The 12,295-nt window shown below is 33.6% G+C and overlaps 1 protein-coding gene across 1 annotated transcript; it reads right to left on the bottom strand.

Moving 5' to 3' along the window:
* Positions 1 to 1,405: 1,405 nt before the first annotated feature.
* Positions 1,406 to 8,732, bottom strand: LOC111425452 (ethanolaminephosphotransferase 1). Its single transcript, XM_023059477.2, has 7 exons — positions 8,497 to 8,732; positions 3,417 to 3,485; positions 3,173 to 3,362; positions 2,819 to 3,114; positions 2,288 to 2,593; positions 2,048 to 2,230; positions 1,406 to 1,986 (listed from the first exon to the last, which is right to left on the bottom strand). Exons 1-7 carry the CDS (start codon positions 8,548 to 8,550, stop codon positions 1,924 to 1,926), a joined length of 1,161 nt encoding a protein of 386 aa, XP_022915245.2. The 5' UTR covers positions 8,551 to 8,732; the 3' UTR covers positions 1,406 to 1,923.
* Between the last annotated feature and the right edge of the window lie 3,563 nt (positions 8,733 to 12,295).

Below are 12,295 nucleotides of genomic sequence, written 5' to 3' on the forward strand. Positions count from 1 at the left end.
TCATTGTCAGTAAGAAATTCCTTCTAAAGTAAAGACAACTAATGTAGTATAATTCACTTTTACATACAGTTACCAAGATACCTGATTCTTGCGTTCGTCCCCATGATATTAACGAACTTGACGTTGAAATCATCTGGAAAAATAATTTTGTATCATTTATTTATTTATAAGCTTAATTCATGGTTTACGACCTTTTATGTTCTGTCACTATTGACTGCTACATTTATCTTCTTTCCTTACCTTCTCATATGAGATTTACATTTACTTGTGATACATCTTGAATTAATTTTCATATTTATTCCTTTTTTGGAGTATCTTCTTCTAACCTCTAATATTGCTATATTACCAACCCAGTAAAGGTCCTCTCACAGTTTCATTGTTATCGTGGCGTTGCGGTTGACCACGTATCCTTCTTCTCAGCAAGACCCTTGAGCTATATTCTTCCTTAGGCTGGCCGCAATCTGCTTTACTATCTCTTCCATTTTGTTTTATGTGGCCAAACCAGAACAGCCATTTATCCTCTGTTTATCCAGCTGTTCCGTACTTTTTCCTGCAATCCTCCGGAGGCATTTGATTTAGACCGCAATTCCTTTAGAGTTTCTGACCACTCGAGTACAGCCTGTTGTAATTTCCTCTCTGAGTCTGGGAGGACTACATCATTTGCATATATCAGAGCCTCGCACATGATCAGTTTGAAGTTGAGCATGCTGACCAGCATCCATAAAAGCTACAAATAGCAATGAGGATAAACTGTCTAATACCTTTTTCCATGACGAAAATGCTAGAGCTCTGCCCATTAAGTCTCACCACTCCCTGCACTCGCTGGAACATGGATCTGATGGCTTGCATCAGTTATGGGGGATTCCCTTTCTTCTCTAGTGCTTTTCAGACCTCTTGCCTTAGCACCTCATCAAACATAGAGTGCATATCTCAGAAAATCAGATATGCAGATTTCCCTCTGCTGATCCACTTATCAGTTATTATTAGGATTAGGAAAATAAGATCTTGTGTTTAGTGTCCTGGACTGTAACACGGCTGTTCCTAATCCAGTTCTTCATAAATGCAAGATCTTAGTGACTTCTCCACGATACTGGAGTATAGTTTTGCAATGACATTAATAAGGTATATTATTAGTATCATAATCATTTTTTTTGTAACGTCGGGATAAATATCTTCCTTGCACTCTACTTTATGACTACAGCATTTCCAGTAAGTTGTAGAAAATCGAAAGGCGTCTGAAAGCATTTTTGTGGATTGGATCTTCTGCCAATGGCGTGAAAGGTTCGATTATAGTGCAAATGATCAATCTGTAGAGGAGTTAGAAAGGTTATTATTAACTAAGACAGAGATTATTATCTTGTGATTGATAAACAATGAGTACCATACCTAAAGAACACTAAAAGAATTTCTTAATAAATATTTATTTGCTCGGTTTTTTATAATAATAATCCATGACTACATATTTGTTTCATAAATTATTAACTATTGAGATTAAAATTTACAATAAACGTTGATAAATCACAGAAATTATTCAAGTTCAACTGAAATAATATTAATAATATAGGCGATTTGGTTAGATCTCTATACATTTGAGATTCGTTTTAGAAAAACCCTTGTTTAATCACAAAAAGATAAGAAAATACCCGCACAATTAAATTCCCTCAGAAACAAAAGGTAACAAATTTGAAAATAAAAAACCTTCAAAGTATTTAAAAAAAAAATGTACAAAAAGAAACTAAATTACAACCTAAATTATAACAACGCATGTTAATCATTTACAAATCATTTCTATAAGAATCATTAAAACAAAAACTTTTTAAGCAAAAAGTATTTCTTTTCAATATATATAAAAAAAAGTAATTAAAATTGAAATAAAGGCGTCCGAGGGACAACGCCGTTTTTTCACGCGTTGTCTTGTAGTAGTCAATCTGAATGTTGACGAATCTTGAAGCAATTTATATGGAAATGATCACACATTTCTCGTACCTAAAAAGAAATCAACATTTATTCAAATAAATCTCAGAAAATGTTTTGTTATTCTCATTACCACACATGTTCCGTAATGTATATGTGCTAATAAAGCCAGTAACAGTAAAGAATAAAGTAATGCAATATCCACTTGAGTGTATTGAGTCATTACAGAAGCGAATATACAAATTCCAGTTGGATATAAAAGCCAGTTATATAATTCACATCTTGTGCTACTCATTTGTGCAACAATTAAACGACACTAAAATAAACCAAAAATATCATCAAAATTTTAAAATCGTTTCGGCGAAAATCTTACGCAAATGTTGGAGAAGATGGTTCCGATTAGTATAAACAAAGCGTTTGGATCATCTTCTAAAATTCCCGGTCTTTTAATAACCCATAATGTGGTCATGACAAAAAATAGGATTATCGATACGAATGGTCGAAATGACTCCGAAAAGGAACGCATGTATCCGGTTTTATCGCGATAAGAAGCGTAAACATTATAAAATACCACTGGAACATTAGTAATCGCCGATGAAATGTATAACATTAATTCAAACATTCCACCTGACGATATATTTCCGGGGAGTGTAAAGTGCCATGCTTCATGACCCCATATCTACAATAAATTATATAAATTTTAAATTCAAATATTTAAAATTCATAACTTGTACAAATTTTTTACAGCGGTTGTAATAATTAAAAAAACCTTGGAACTTTAAACTTACTTATTATAGGAGTAATTTTATGTAATTATTATTTCCAATGTCGATGTTGACAAATTTTCTCGTTTTGTTTTAATTTACATTCAAAATAAACACTTTTAAATTGAAAATAAACTTACCCCTCCAACCAAGAAGACAAAAACAGCACACCACATGGAAAAATCATACCCCCAAGGTAAAAACAATAACCCTGTATTGTATTTTTCCCAGTGTGTTAAATGAAAATTGATCAAAACGTTCCATAATATCAAATACAATCGCCAAGTAGTCAAACTGGTAGATTCATGTCTTCCAAAAACGTGATACATTATAATCGGGATTAATGAAGCGGTAAAAGAATCTAAACCGTGATCGAATAATTCTCCAATAGGACCGCTCGTTCCGGTTCTTCGTGCTTGTTTACCATCAATACCATCTAAATACAACATAAGAATATCAGAAAACCTTTAAATTTAAATTATTTATTAATTTACCTAAAGTGTAGGCAATAAAAATGTTGATTGCTGAAAGTATAAACACCCATTGAGGTATTGGGGCGACAACAGATTGCATAGCTGAGGCATAAAATTCGTAATCATAGTATGAAAGGAGTAGAAATGTGGCAACAGTGAACAGAAATCCTAGGAAAGTAAGTAGATTCGGGGCAATCCATTTTGGACAAATCTATAAATTAATTTATGATTAATTAATTTACTTTGACAGTTTTTTCTTTCTTACCAGAATGACTTTATTCCAAAAAGGATGCATTATGTAATTGCTTAAAGGGCTGGTGTCCTTGCAATTGTACTGAAAGTAAAGTTTTTATTTAATAATATTAATCAAAGAGTATCGAATATAGAAAAATATTTTTTGCGCCATCTACTTGCGTTCAACTGATAATATTTCTATATTTATTATTTTGCCTGTCCAGATACTGGCGGCTGATAGTTTTTTAAGGAACGTACATTTTCAAAATTTACTAGAATTTCTAAAATGAGCTATTAAATTTTTTCGCAAATGTTCAAACCAAACATTGTCTTTAAAAACGGAGCTCCTCACTCAAATTCTTGCTCAAAACAGTATATGTCATAGTATATGTCTTTAGTTGTACTAAAAATCTATAACTTTAAAAATTGAAGTTGTACTTGGCTTTAATGTTACCTTTCAATATGTCTTTTGTCAGAGTAAGATACAACGTTGACTGTATCTTAGAAGATTACCGATTTGAGATTAAGATCCAAAGACCCAAAAAATACTAATAGTACCTATTGTACAGTTAAAAAAACCTTGTAGATGTATTTGCAATGATATGGGTACTAAAATCCTTTTCTCAAATTCTCAAAAGTCCCAAATTATGGCCTGGTACATGAAAATTTAGGATTGTTACTTTACTTTGTTACTAATGAAAGCTGATACATCTAATGATTGCTTATGTTTGTTGGTGTTCAAGTGTTACGTTGTAGTTCTGGTCTGCCACCAACTGCAATACAAAATTCTCCACTGCAAATATTGAGAAAACAATTGTGCCTCTCTTCGGTATGAATGATTGTAATTCCTTTTTCAAGTGATCGTGTTTCAATGGTGAAAGACAAGTTTAATGTCCTGCGCATGCGTTTCATAATCGCGTCTTTCCGAACTGTAACGTCACATGACACATATCAGTTTGGCCCGGCATCTATGAAATTTTTTCGCAAATGTTCAAACCAAACATTGTCTTTAAAAACGGAGCTCCTCACTCAAATTCTTGCTCAAAACAGTATATGTCATAGTATATGTCTTTAGTTGTACTAAAAATCTATAACTTTAAAAATGGAAGTTGTACTTGGCTTTAATGTTACCTTTCAATATGTCTTTTGTTAGAGTAAGATACAACGTTGACTGTATCTTAGAAGATTACCGATTTGAGATTAAGATAGCCCAAAAAATACTAATAGTACCTATTGTACAGTTAAAAAACCTTGTAGATGTATTTGCAATGATATGGGTACTAAAATCGTTTTTGATAGAAGTTGAAAAAATAATAAAATGATTCCGACAGTCAAAGTGTCTTCACAAGGACATTCGTGTGTAATGACGCATCTTAACATGTTGAATTTAGTCGATGATGGTGATTGCCTAGTTGGCATTAGCAGTATATTTAGCTACAGGACGTGGTAGCAGTAGCATTTAGCAGATGTATTATGCATAAAATGTCAATAAATTATCTCGGTGAAAACACTGAAGAGATTAAAAAATTGAGAAAGTAGAAGTACAACAAAAGAGCAAAAACGCAAATGAAGTTAAAAATGTTTAGAAATCGAGCAATTATTAACAATACAAGATGGTAGCGACAGAACTTCAAAATGTTGAATAAAGACTTTTATGAAACTATGTCTATCTCAACTAGTCTTTCTGGACTTCTCTGGTCTATCTAATCTTAACTTCATGTATCAGATTGAAACAATGTAGAGGTGGTCAAATTTCGATGGGTTTGCAGGGTATCTCAGTAAATTTTCAAAATTTCGTAAATTTTGAAACACTCCCTGTATATCAAAAACGAAGAGGGCTATGAAAATTTGGTTTGCACCATTGTAAGTTTCACACTTTCTATCTTTCATAATAACTGAGATACCCTGCAAACCCATCGAAATTTGGACACCCTGTACATTGCTACAGTAGTTTTTAATTGGTACTGTTTCGAGTCGACATACCGAGCAAATACTAAACCTATTGCGAGATCATAAAAACAGAAATTTCATCATAAGTAGTACATTTAGTAAAGCTACGAAGTAGAATACGTGGAGCAATAGTTTTAGTTTATTGGTATATCTGTTGGACTTATTCCTTACATTTACTGTATAGATGAATCATGGTTCGCTAAGTTTGGTAATGATGACAATAAGACTAAAAACGACGAAGTGAGAATGAAGTTGAAAATGAGGCAAATTGAGAATATGATAGCTAAAACTCTGATGTTGCCGTTGTTAAACAATATAGAGGAGAGGCGGCTTTATTAGATTTGAATGTGTTGTTGTTGCCAAAAGATAAAATAATACAATACTGCAGAGAACCAAGAGATGCTAATCGCTGGTTCTATTTGTTCTACTACCTTGGGTGTTGATGCAATGTAAAATAGATGCATAACCTCATTCCTTGCATCCGTGTTAGATTATCATAAAATAATTCATGTTGGCCAGTTTTTGTGTCGCCCGAGTACATGAAATATTGTCTAGAATTCGAGGAGGTACTTTTCGACAGCGTTGAAACATCTCCGGGTGTGGGAGCACTTTGGGGGACATTTATTCACCGGAGGAGGTAAAAGGCATGCTTGAGCTCAGAGAAATTATAAACCATCCAGCCGATATGTGTGAATGTGGTGTTTAATTGGGTCCAAAGAATTTTCTGTTACAAACTTGCTCGCGGCTACCGCGCGGTGATACTTGTCACCCGCGAACATTCTTAGTAAGCATTCTTTGGTATGTCCTGCGAATGCCGCGATATGTTTAGACACACCTTTAACTACTTAATAGATTTTGAGATTCTGGAATTATGTATGATTTTTTGTGTATGCTGGAAATGACATTTTATTTAATTTTTAATTTAAATCGTGTTTTATATTGAAAGACAAAATCGTTCAAAATAAGACTCAGTTCTGTAGTTTTGAATTAAAGTCGCCTGTTAAGAGCGTATAGTGAACACGCTGTCCTTGCAGGGCCATATCGATATCACCATAGAATTGCTCAAGTTCTTTTTCTTCCGAATTTGATGTACGAGCGTAGATCCCTATAACCTTGAGGTATCTTGAATTTAGTCTTAAAATGTAGAGGTAGATGACTACTACATCTGATATATGTTTCTTGTGAATTATAAATCCTACTCCTTCTTCTGATGCTGAGCTCATATTCTTTGAATTGGAATAGGAGTCCTGACTTTAATATTAAGGATAGGAATGCATCCCTGAAGTAGATCTATGATCTATCACGATAATAGATGAATATCTCTACCCGCTACCTTACATTATAATACTTTATTAGTATTAGATACAATTTGGTTTTATTATGATTTGCAGCATCAAATTTACAAATGCCACATTTTTCATGTCTTCTGCAAGTATTTTATCACAGTAATTTTTGAATATTGATTTAATGATAGCCTTAAATTTTGTCCCATACTACGAAAACTTTGATTGTGAATTAAGGTATGAAATGCAAATGATCCCTCTATTACAGTTAAATATTTTAAATCTTTAAAATAATTACAAGTTTCAAAAAAAATTATTTTACTTTGTTACTAATGAAAGCTGATTCATCTCATGATTGCTTATGTTTCAAAGTGTTCAACTGTTCCGTTATAGTTCTAGACTGCCACCAACTGCAATACAAAATTCTCCACTGCAAATATTGAGAAAACATTAGTGTCTCTTTTCGGTATGAATGATTGTAATTCCTTTTTCAAGTGATCGTGTTTCAATGGTGAAAGACAAGTTCAAATATGTCCTGCGCATGCGTTTCATAATCGAGTCTTTCCGAACTGTAACGTCAAATGACACATATCAGTTTGAAGCGGCATCTCTAAATACAGAGATTAACAAATTAGTTTCAAAATATCGAAAAGGAGGACATTTTTTTGGAAGGACAGAAGATTTCATGTTCAAATGAGTTCAAAAGTTGCTCGGGGTATTCCCAGAGTTGTCTATAGGATGTATAAGTCAAGGACGGTAGTTCTAGTTTTAATGTTATTAAATAGTTATTGAACGAAAAGCAGAACTAGAAGCATACGAGTTTAGCCGTCTTAAGAGACGAATGGCTAAACTGAAATGTTTCTAGTTCTAATGCTAGGGTTAGTTCTAGAAGTTGCCAAGTTGTTATGCAGTGTTAGATTGTTGTATGTTTCTCATTGAATTAAAACTAGAACACTAGACCTAGAACCAGAAAGTTTCGGGTTTAGCGGTGCGTCTTCAGACGCATGACTAAACCCGACTGTTTCTAGTTTTAATTGTTATTCAACGTTAATTGTTCTGTATTTTTATTAAACTAAAAGTGGAACTAACACTAGACCTAGAAACATTCGGGTTTAACCATGCATCTCTTAAGAATTTTTTTAACGCAAGACAAATTTGTAATCAAATACACGAAGAGGAAATTACAAAGACTGATTGGAATAATAAACAGAAAAGATCATCACTTCACTGCACCGGAGGAAAGAAAATAAACAATTAAATTTAATTGTGTGTCCAAGATTTCAATAATATTCATGGATCATAATCTCTAAATTAAATCACTTTATTACCAAAATAATTGCTTTTAAAACAATTGATTGATTTCATTCATACATTTTTCAATTGAAATTCGTGTTTCATTTTATATTACGAAGAAATGAAATTGAATACTATCATATTTTCTTTAATTCGATTACGAACTAAATATTAAACGTGACACAGTTTCGAAAACGCAAGAGAGATAGCCTGAAAATCTATTTTTTACTAATGGTTTGCGGCACATCAAGTGACCTATGAACTTCTATCTCACACTTATCAAAACAATTGAAGGCTGATGACTTAAGAGCGCTTTTAATTTAAATAACACACATAAGATTTTAAAAACTATGCGTTATACATTCAGAATCAATTACGTACAATTTATTATTATAAATTATTTCAGTTTAATTCTACGACGTGAAAACCCTTAAAACCGGCGTTTATTTTTGACAATTGATATTCGTTGACAATTGAACTGACATTAAACAAAAGACGATCACCACGAAGTTATAAACGCCGCGTGCTACATTAACTTTTACGTTTTTATTTAAATAATTTATTACCTATTTAAATCCCACTAACCTTATACTTTTCAAATCCGGTTAAATGTTCCTCCCCCAGATATTTGAAGTCCATTTTAATCGATTTCAATGACTATAAACACTAATTAAGATTCAATTAATCATCTAAATTAAGAGATTTCGAAGATTTCAATCATAGTTTTCTTGACGATGCTGCGTGGTTTTTCTGTAAGCGGACAATTTTGTATTAAACTTATCGGCTGTATAATTCTAGCGTGAGTGACGCCATTGTTGTTTATGGATGCCGGTAGCGTTATCTGGTGGTTGACACTAAGCTTAGTTGCAAGAAAACGATGAAGATGTCACGGTCTTTATTATATAGTTCTTCTGTTCTTTGAGAGATGGCACTAACAAATTTTATTTCAATTGGATTTTTATAACTTTTACAATATTTGATTTTTGATGTTTTATTTAATTATTGTTATTATTAGGGGTACTTACGACAACCATGCTGATAAATTGTTGTGGAATATTGAATATCTTAAATTGTTTAATTTTTGAAGTAAAACAAGTGACGTTTAATTGACGGTAAATCAGTTGTCATTAAAAATTGGGTTTTCCTTTATTTTGTTAAAAATAGGCCTACTTGTTATATTTGATCAAATAACATGTAATTTCATATGATTTTTACTTGAATTTTGAGTCTAATTAATCCATTTATTCCCAATGCAAAAAATTATAGAGTATACCGAGAACAGTCATTAAAAAAAATCTAAAACATACAAACCTGTTTTAAGGGCATAAGCAAAAGGAGGCAGCTTTAAGTGCCTTATCGCTGAAAACATGCTCTTCACTCAAGTTGATGCAGGATAACCTCAGAGCACACCTCGAAATCCTCAAGGACCCACGTCTAACCACTTGACTGAAATTAAACCGGACCTTATACCAACAGAATAATACCAAACAGATAATTTCGACCAACCGTATAAGGTCATATTTAGAAGCAGGGATGATTAGACGAAGGGTGAGCCTCAACTTAAAAGAGGAGCTTTTACTAGATACACCTATGCTTCAAAGATAGTTGGATTCGGAGTAGGTATGGGCATTAGTAGACTAAATAGCAGCATTAAATTGACCCCCAGCTCGGACATAACCATTTTTCAAGCAGAAGTTCTTGCTATAAACTGCTGTATCGTTTTGAACCTAGAAACGGGACAAAAAGGTGCATTGATAAACATTTTCACGTGTGACACCGCACTGATCTGAGAGTGTACCAGCAACCTGAGAGAACTCGCTTGGTGGGTTTCAGCTCACAAGACATTGAGGGCAATGAAAAGACGGACAAGCTGGCCAAAGAGACAGCGAAATTGAACCCCAACCCGGCTGTGGACTACAAAATAGCCATTTAAAACTGGCAATCAATAGTACAGGCCTCAAAGGTATCCTGGAAAGAATTTCCAGGTTACAGACTTGCGAAGAGCATGATAAACTCAGCAAAGAGGATCTAAAGTCGCTCTGAGGCTTCCTGGCCATGCTCCCCTAAAATACCACTTCTTCCATATTGGACAAGCTGAGGATCAAACTTGTCGGCTTTGCAACGATGAGTCACAGACTGCTGAACATATACTAATGCGTCGCCAGAGGCTGCCTAAGACACAACATTTTCGGTAAAGTTCGCCTCACATCTATCGACATAAAAGAACTAGACCTTGGAGCAATACTAAGGTTCATCAAGGACCTACATTTGTCCTAAATTTTTGGAGGGCTTAAGTCGCAACAGGTCTTATAGGTTGCGGTGACGAGATGATCCCCTCAACCCGGCAGCTATAATAATAATGAGGGCATATACTCAAACAAGTACAATGGGAACATGATGACGTTATAGGGATAGAGTATGTGCAATTTATCAAGCCAAACATTGATTCTACACTATTTCTTATGAAAATGTGTACAACAATCACGCTCTAAACAATGTTTGTCCATCTTGAGCGCATTTGACAAACGGACATCGTAACTGCTTTTCGATGTTTTTCAGAAAGTGACTACTTGAATTACATACCAGACTCAGGGGAGGTCTTTGCTGTGGACTGCAGAGTGATTTGGCAACAGATCGCATATAATGTCTGGAAATATTACGTGCAAAACCCAACAAATCTAAGCTTCCGCCTGTTAACTGGTGTATTTTTCAGGAATCTTCGTATGGTAATTGTTTATTGATTGATCCAGTATCTCTATTTTCAGAACGTCTATTTTCTCTTTCGTTCCTTAGGCCAACGCTTTACTTTAGAAAGAGGACAAATTGAATCATAGTTTGTCATCATTGTTACCAAAGTGTTGTCTTTCCATCTGAGAAGTAATAACAAGTTTTCGCTGTCATATTTATGTTTGAAAGGCCCACGAGCATCCTATCTCATTTCTTTCTCATTCGGCAAAAGACACTTATTTGTGCGATTAACACGGACATTTCCCGTCGCTCTCTGGATAAGATTTTTTAGCGTGTTTGGTTTAAAAAAAATCCAAATAGACAATCTGGTCCTCAGGAACTCCAATTCCTTAAAATAAATCCAACACTATCCTGAATCCAAGACCTAGTTTTTTATCATGGTTCAGTTGTAGTCTTGCGCCGCAGAAGGTGTTAAATTTGTAGCAATATCTAATGTATAAAGCATCCAGTCTTTATATCCAAATCATACTGGCTTTCCAGGGATAAACACTTTAGGCCAGTATTACACTGTCATAGTTCTATGCCATAGATCTATTGCCAAATATTTCTAATATAAAGTTTGATGAGATAATATTATGGAAAATATGTTATCGATTTACTATGTAATATATTAGATTACATTATTATACGAAATGGATGAACAACAGATTTTTGCTTTTGGTGCCTGTTTGAGTTCAATAATTACAATACGTTTACTGTTAAAAAAGCAATGTAAAAAGATGGAAAAACTAGTTTCAAAATCATTTATTGAGAGAATTGAAAAGAGGAAAAGATTTATTGAGGACCCAAAACATTACGACAACTATTTAAGAATGGGATCAATTTTCATTAAAATTTTTTCCGTATAAGTGTAATTTTGTTCAACATTTACAACCAGGCGACAATATCCGTATGCTTTAGTTCTTGGCTGAACTTTCAGTTTTGGCTGAAAGAGACAACTTTCTCAATAAGATTCTATGGTGCGACGAAAGTCGTTTCCATAATAATAACAAGTTTTAACAAGTTTTTGATGTACTATCACATGCACTTAATAAAAAGTTTGTGATGAAGCGAAAGTTTTTTTTTGACTGCAGCGCCATCTTTATTTTTGTATAATGAATAATAACAATACTTAAGAACTGAAATCATTTACGTACTCTAACAACAACTTTTTACAAAACTAAGATTTCCCAACCCTTTCCAGAGATACTTGGCCTGGAAGTTTTAAGTGAAACATTCTGCATATGTTTTTGGAAAATGTACCTATTTTTTATTGTTTCAGTTCTTTTAATTAAAAAAAATACATCCTCTGTGCATCAGTGTACCAGACCACGACTCCTCTTTATACAAGTTGAGGACGTTGTGAATATTAGGGGGGTTGATATTTCTTGCTAATTTCTTTCTGACATGTTAATTCAATTGCCAAAAAACAACCAAAACAATTTTACCTCATCGTCTTTACTTTATCGCACAAAAGAATCAAGCAGATAATGTTTCTGGTAATGATAAGGGCAGTATCTTTAGTGCAGTGGCACATTATTTTCCTGAAACCACGTGATGCAACATAGTGTCTATGATTTAGCCTGTCATAATAACAAATCTCGCAGCAATTATGAAGAACGTAAACCTAAACCACTATTCGTAAAGTAGTAGATTT

This window comes from Onthophagus taurus, chromosome 7, assembly GCF_036711975.1.
Source record: "Onthophagus taurus isolate NC chromosome 7, IU_Otau_3.0, whole genome shotgun sequence".
Lineage (NCBI taxonomy): Eukaryota > Metazoa > Arthropoda > Insecta > Coleoptera > Scarabaeidae > Onthophagus > Onthophagus taurus.

Excerpts from the sequence above, each read along its gene's own strand:
- LOC111425452 (XM_023059477.2), bottom strand. The coding sequence starts at position 8,550 with ATGGACTTCAAATATCTGGGGGAGGAACATTTAACCGGATTTGAAAAG. Across the intron at positions 3,486-8,496 it reads CCGGATTTGAAAAGTATAAG|TACAATTGCAAGGACACCAG; the intron begins GTTAGTGGGATT and ends CTTTACTTTCAG. Across the intron at positions 1,987-2,047 it reads TACATTACGGAACATGTGTG|GTACGAGAAATGTGTGATCA; the intron begins GTAATGAGAATA and ends ATTTCTTTTTAG.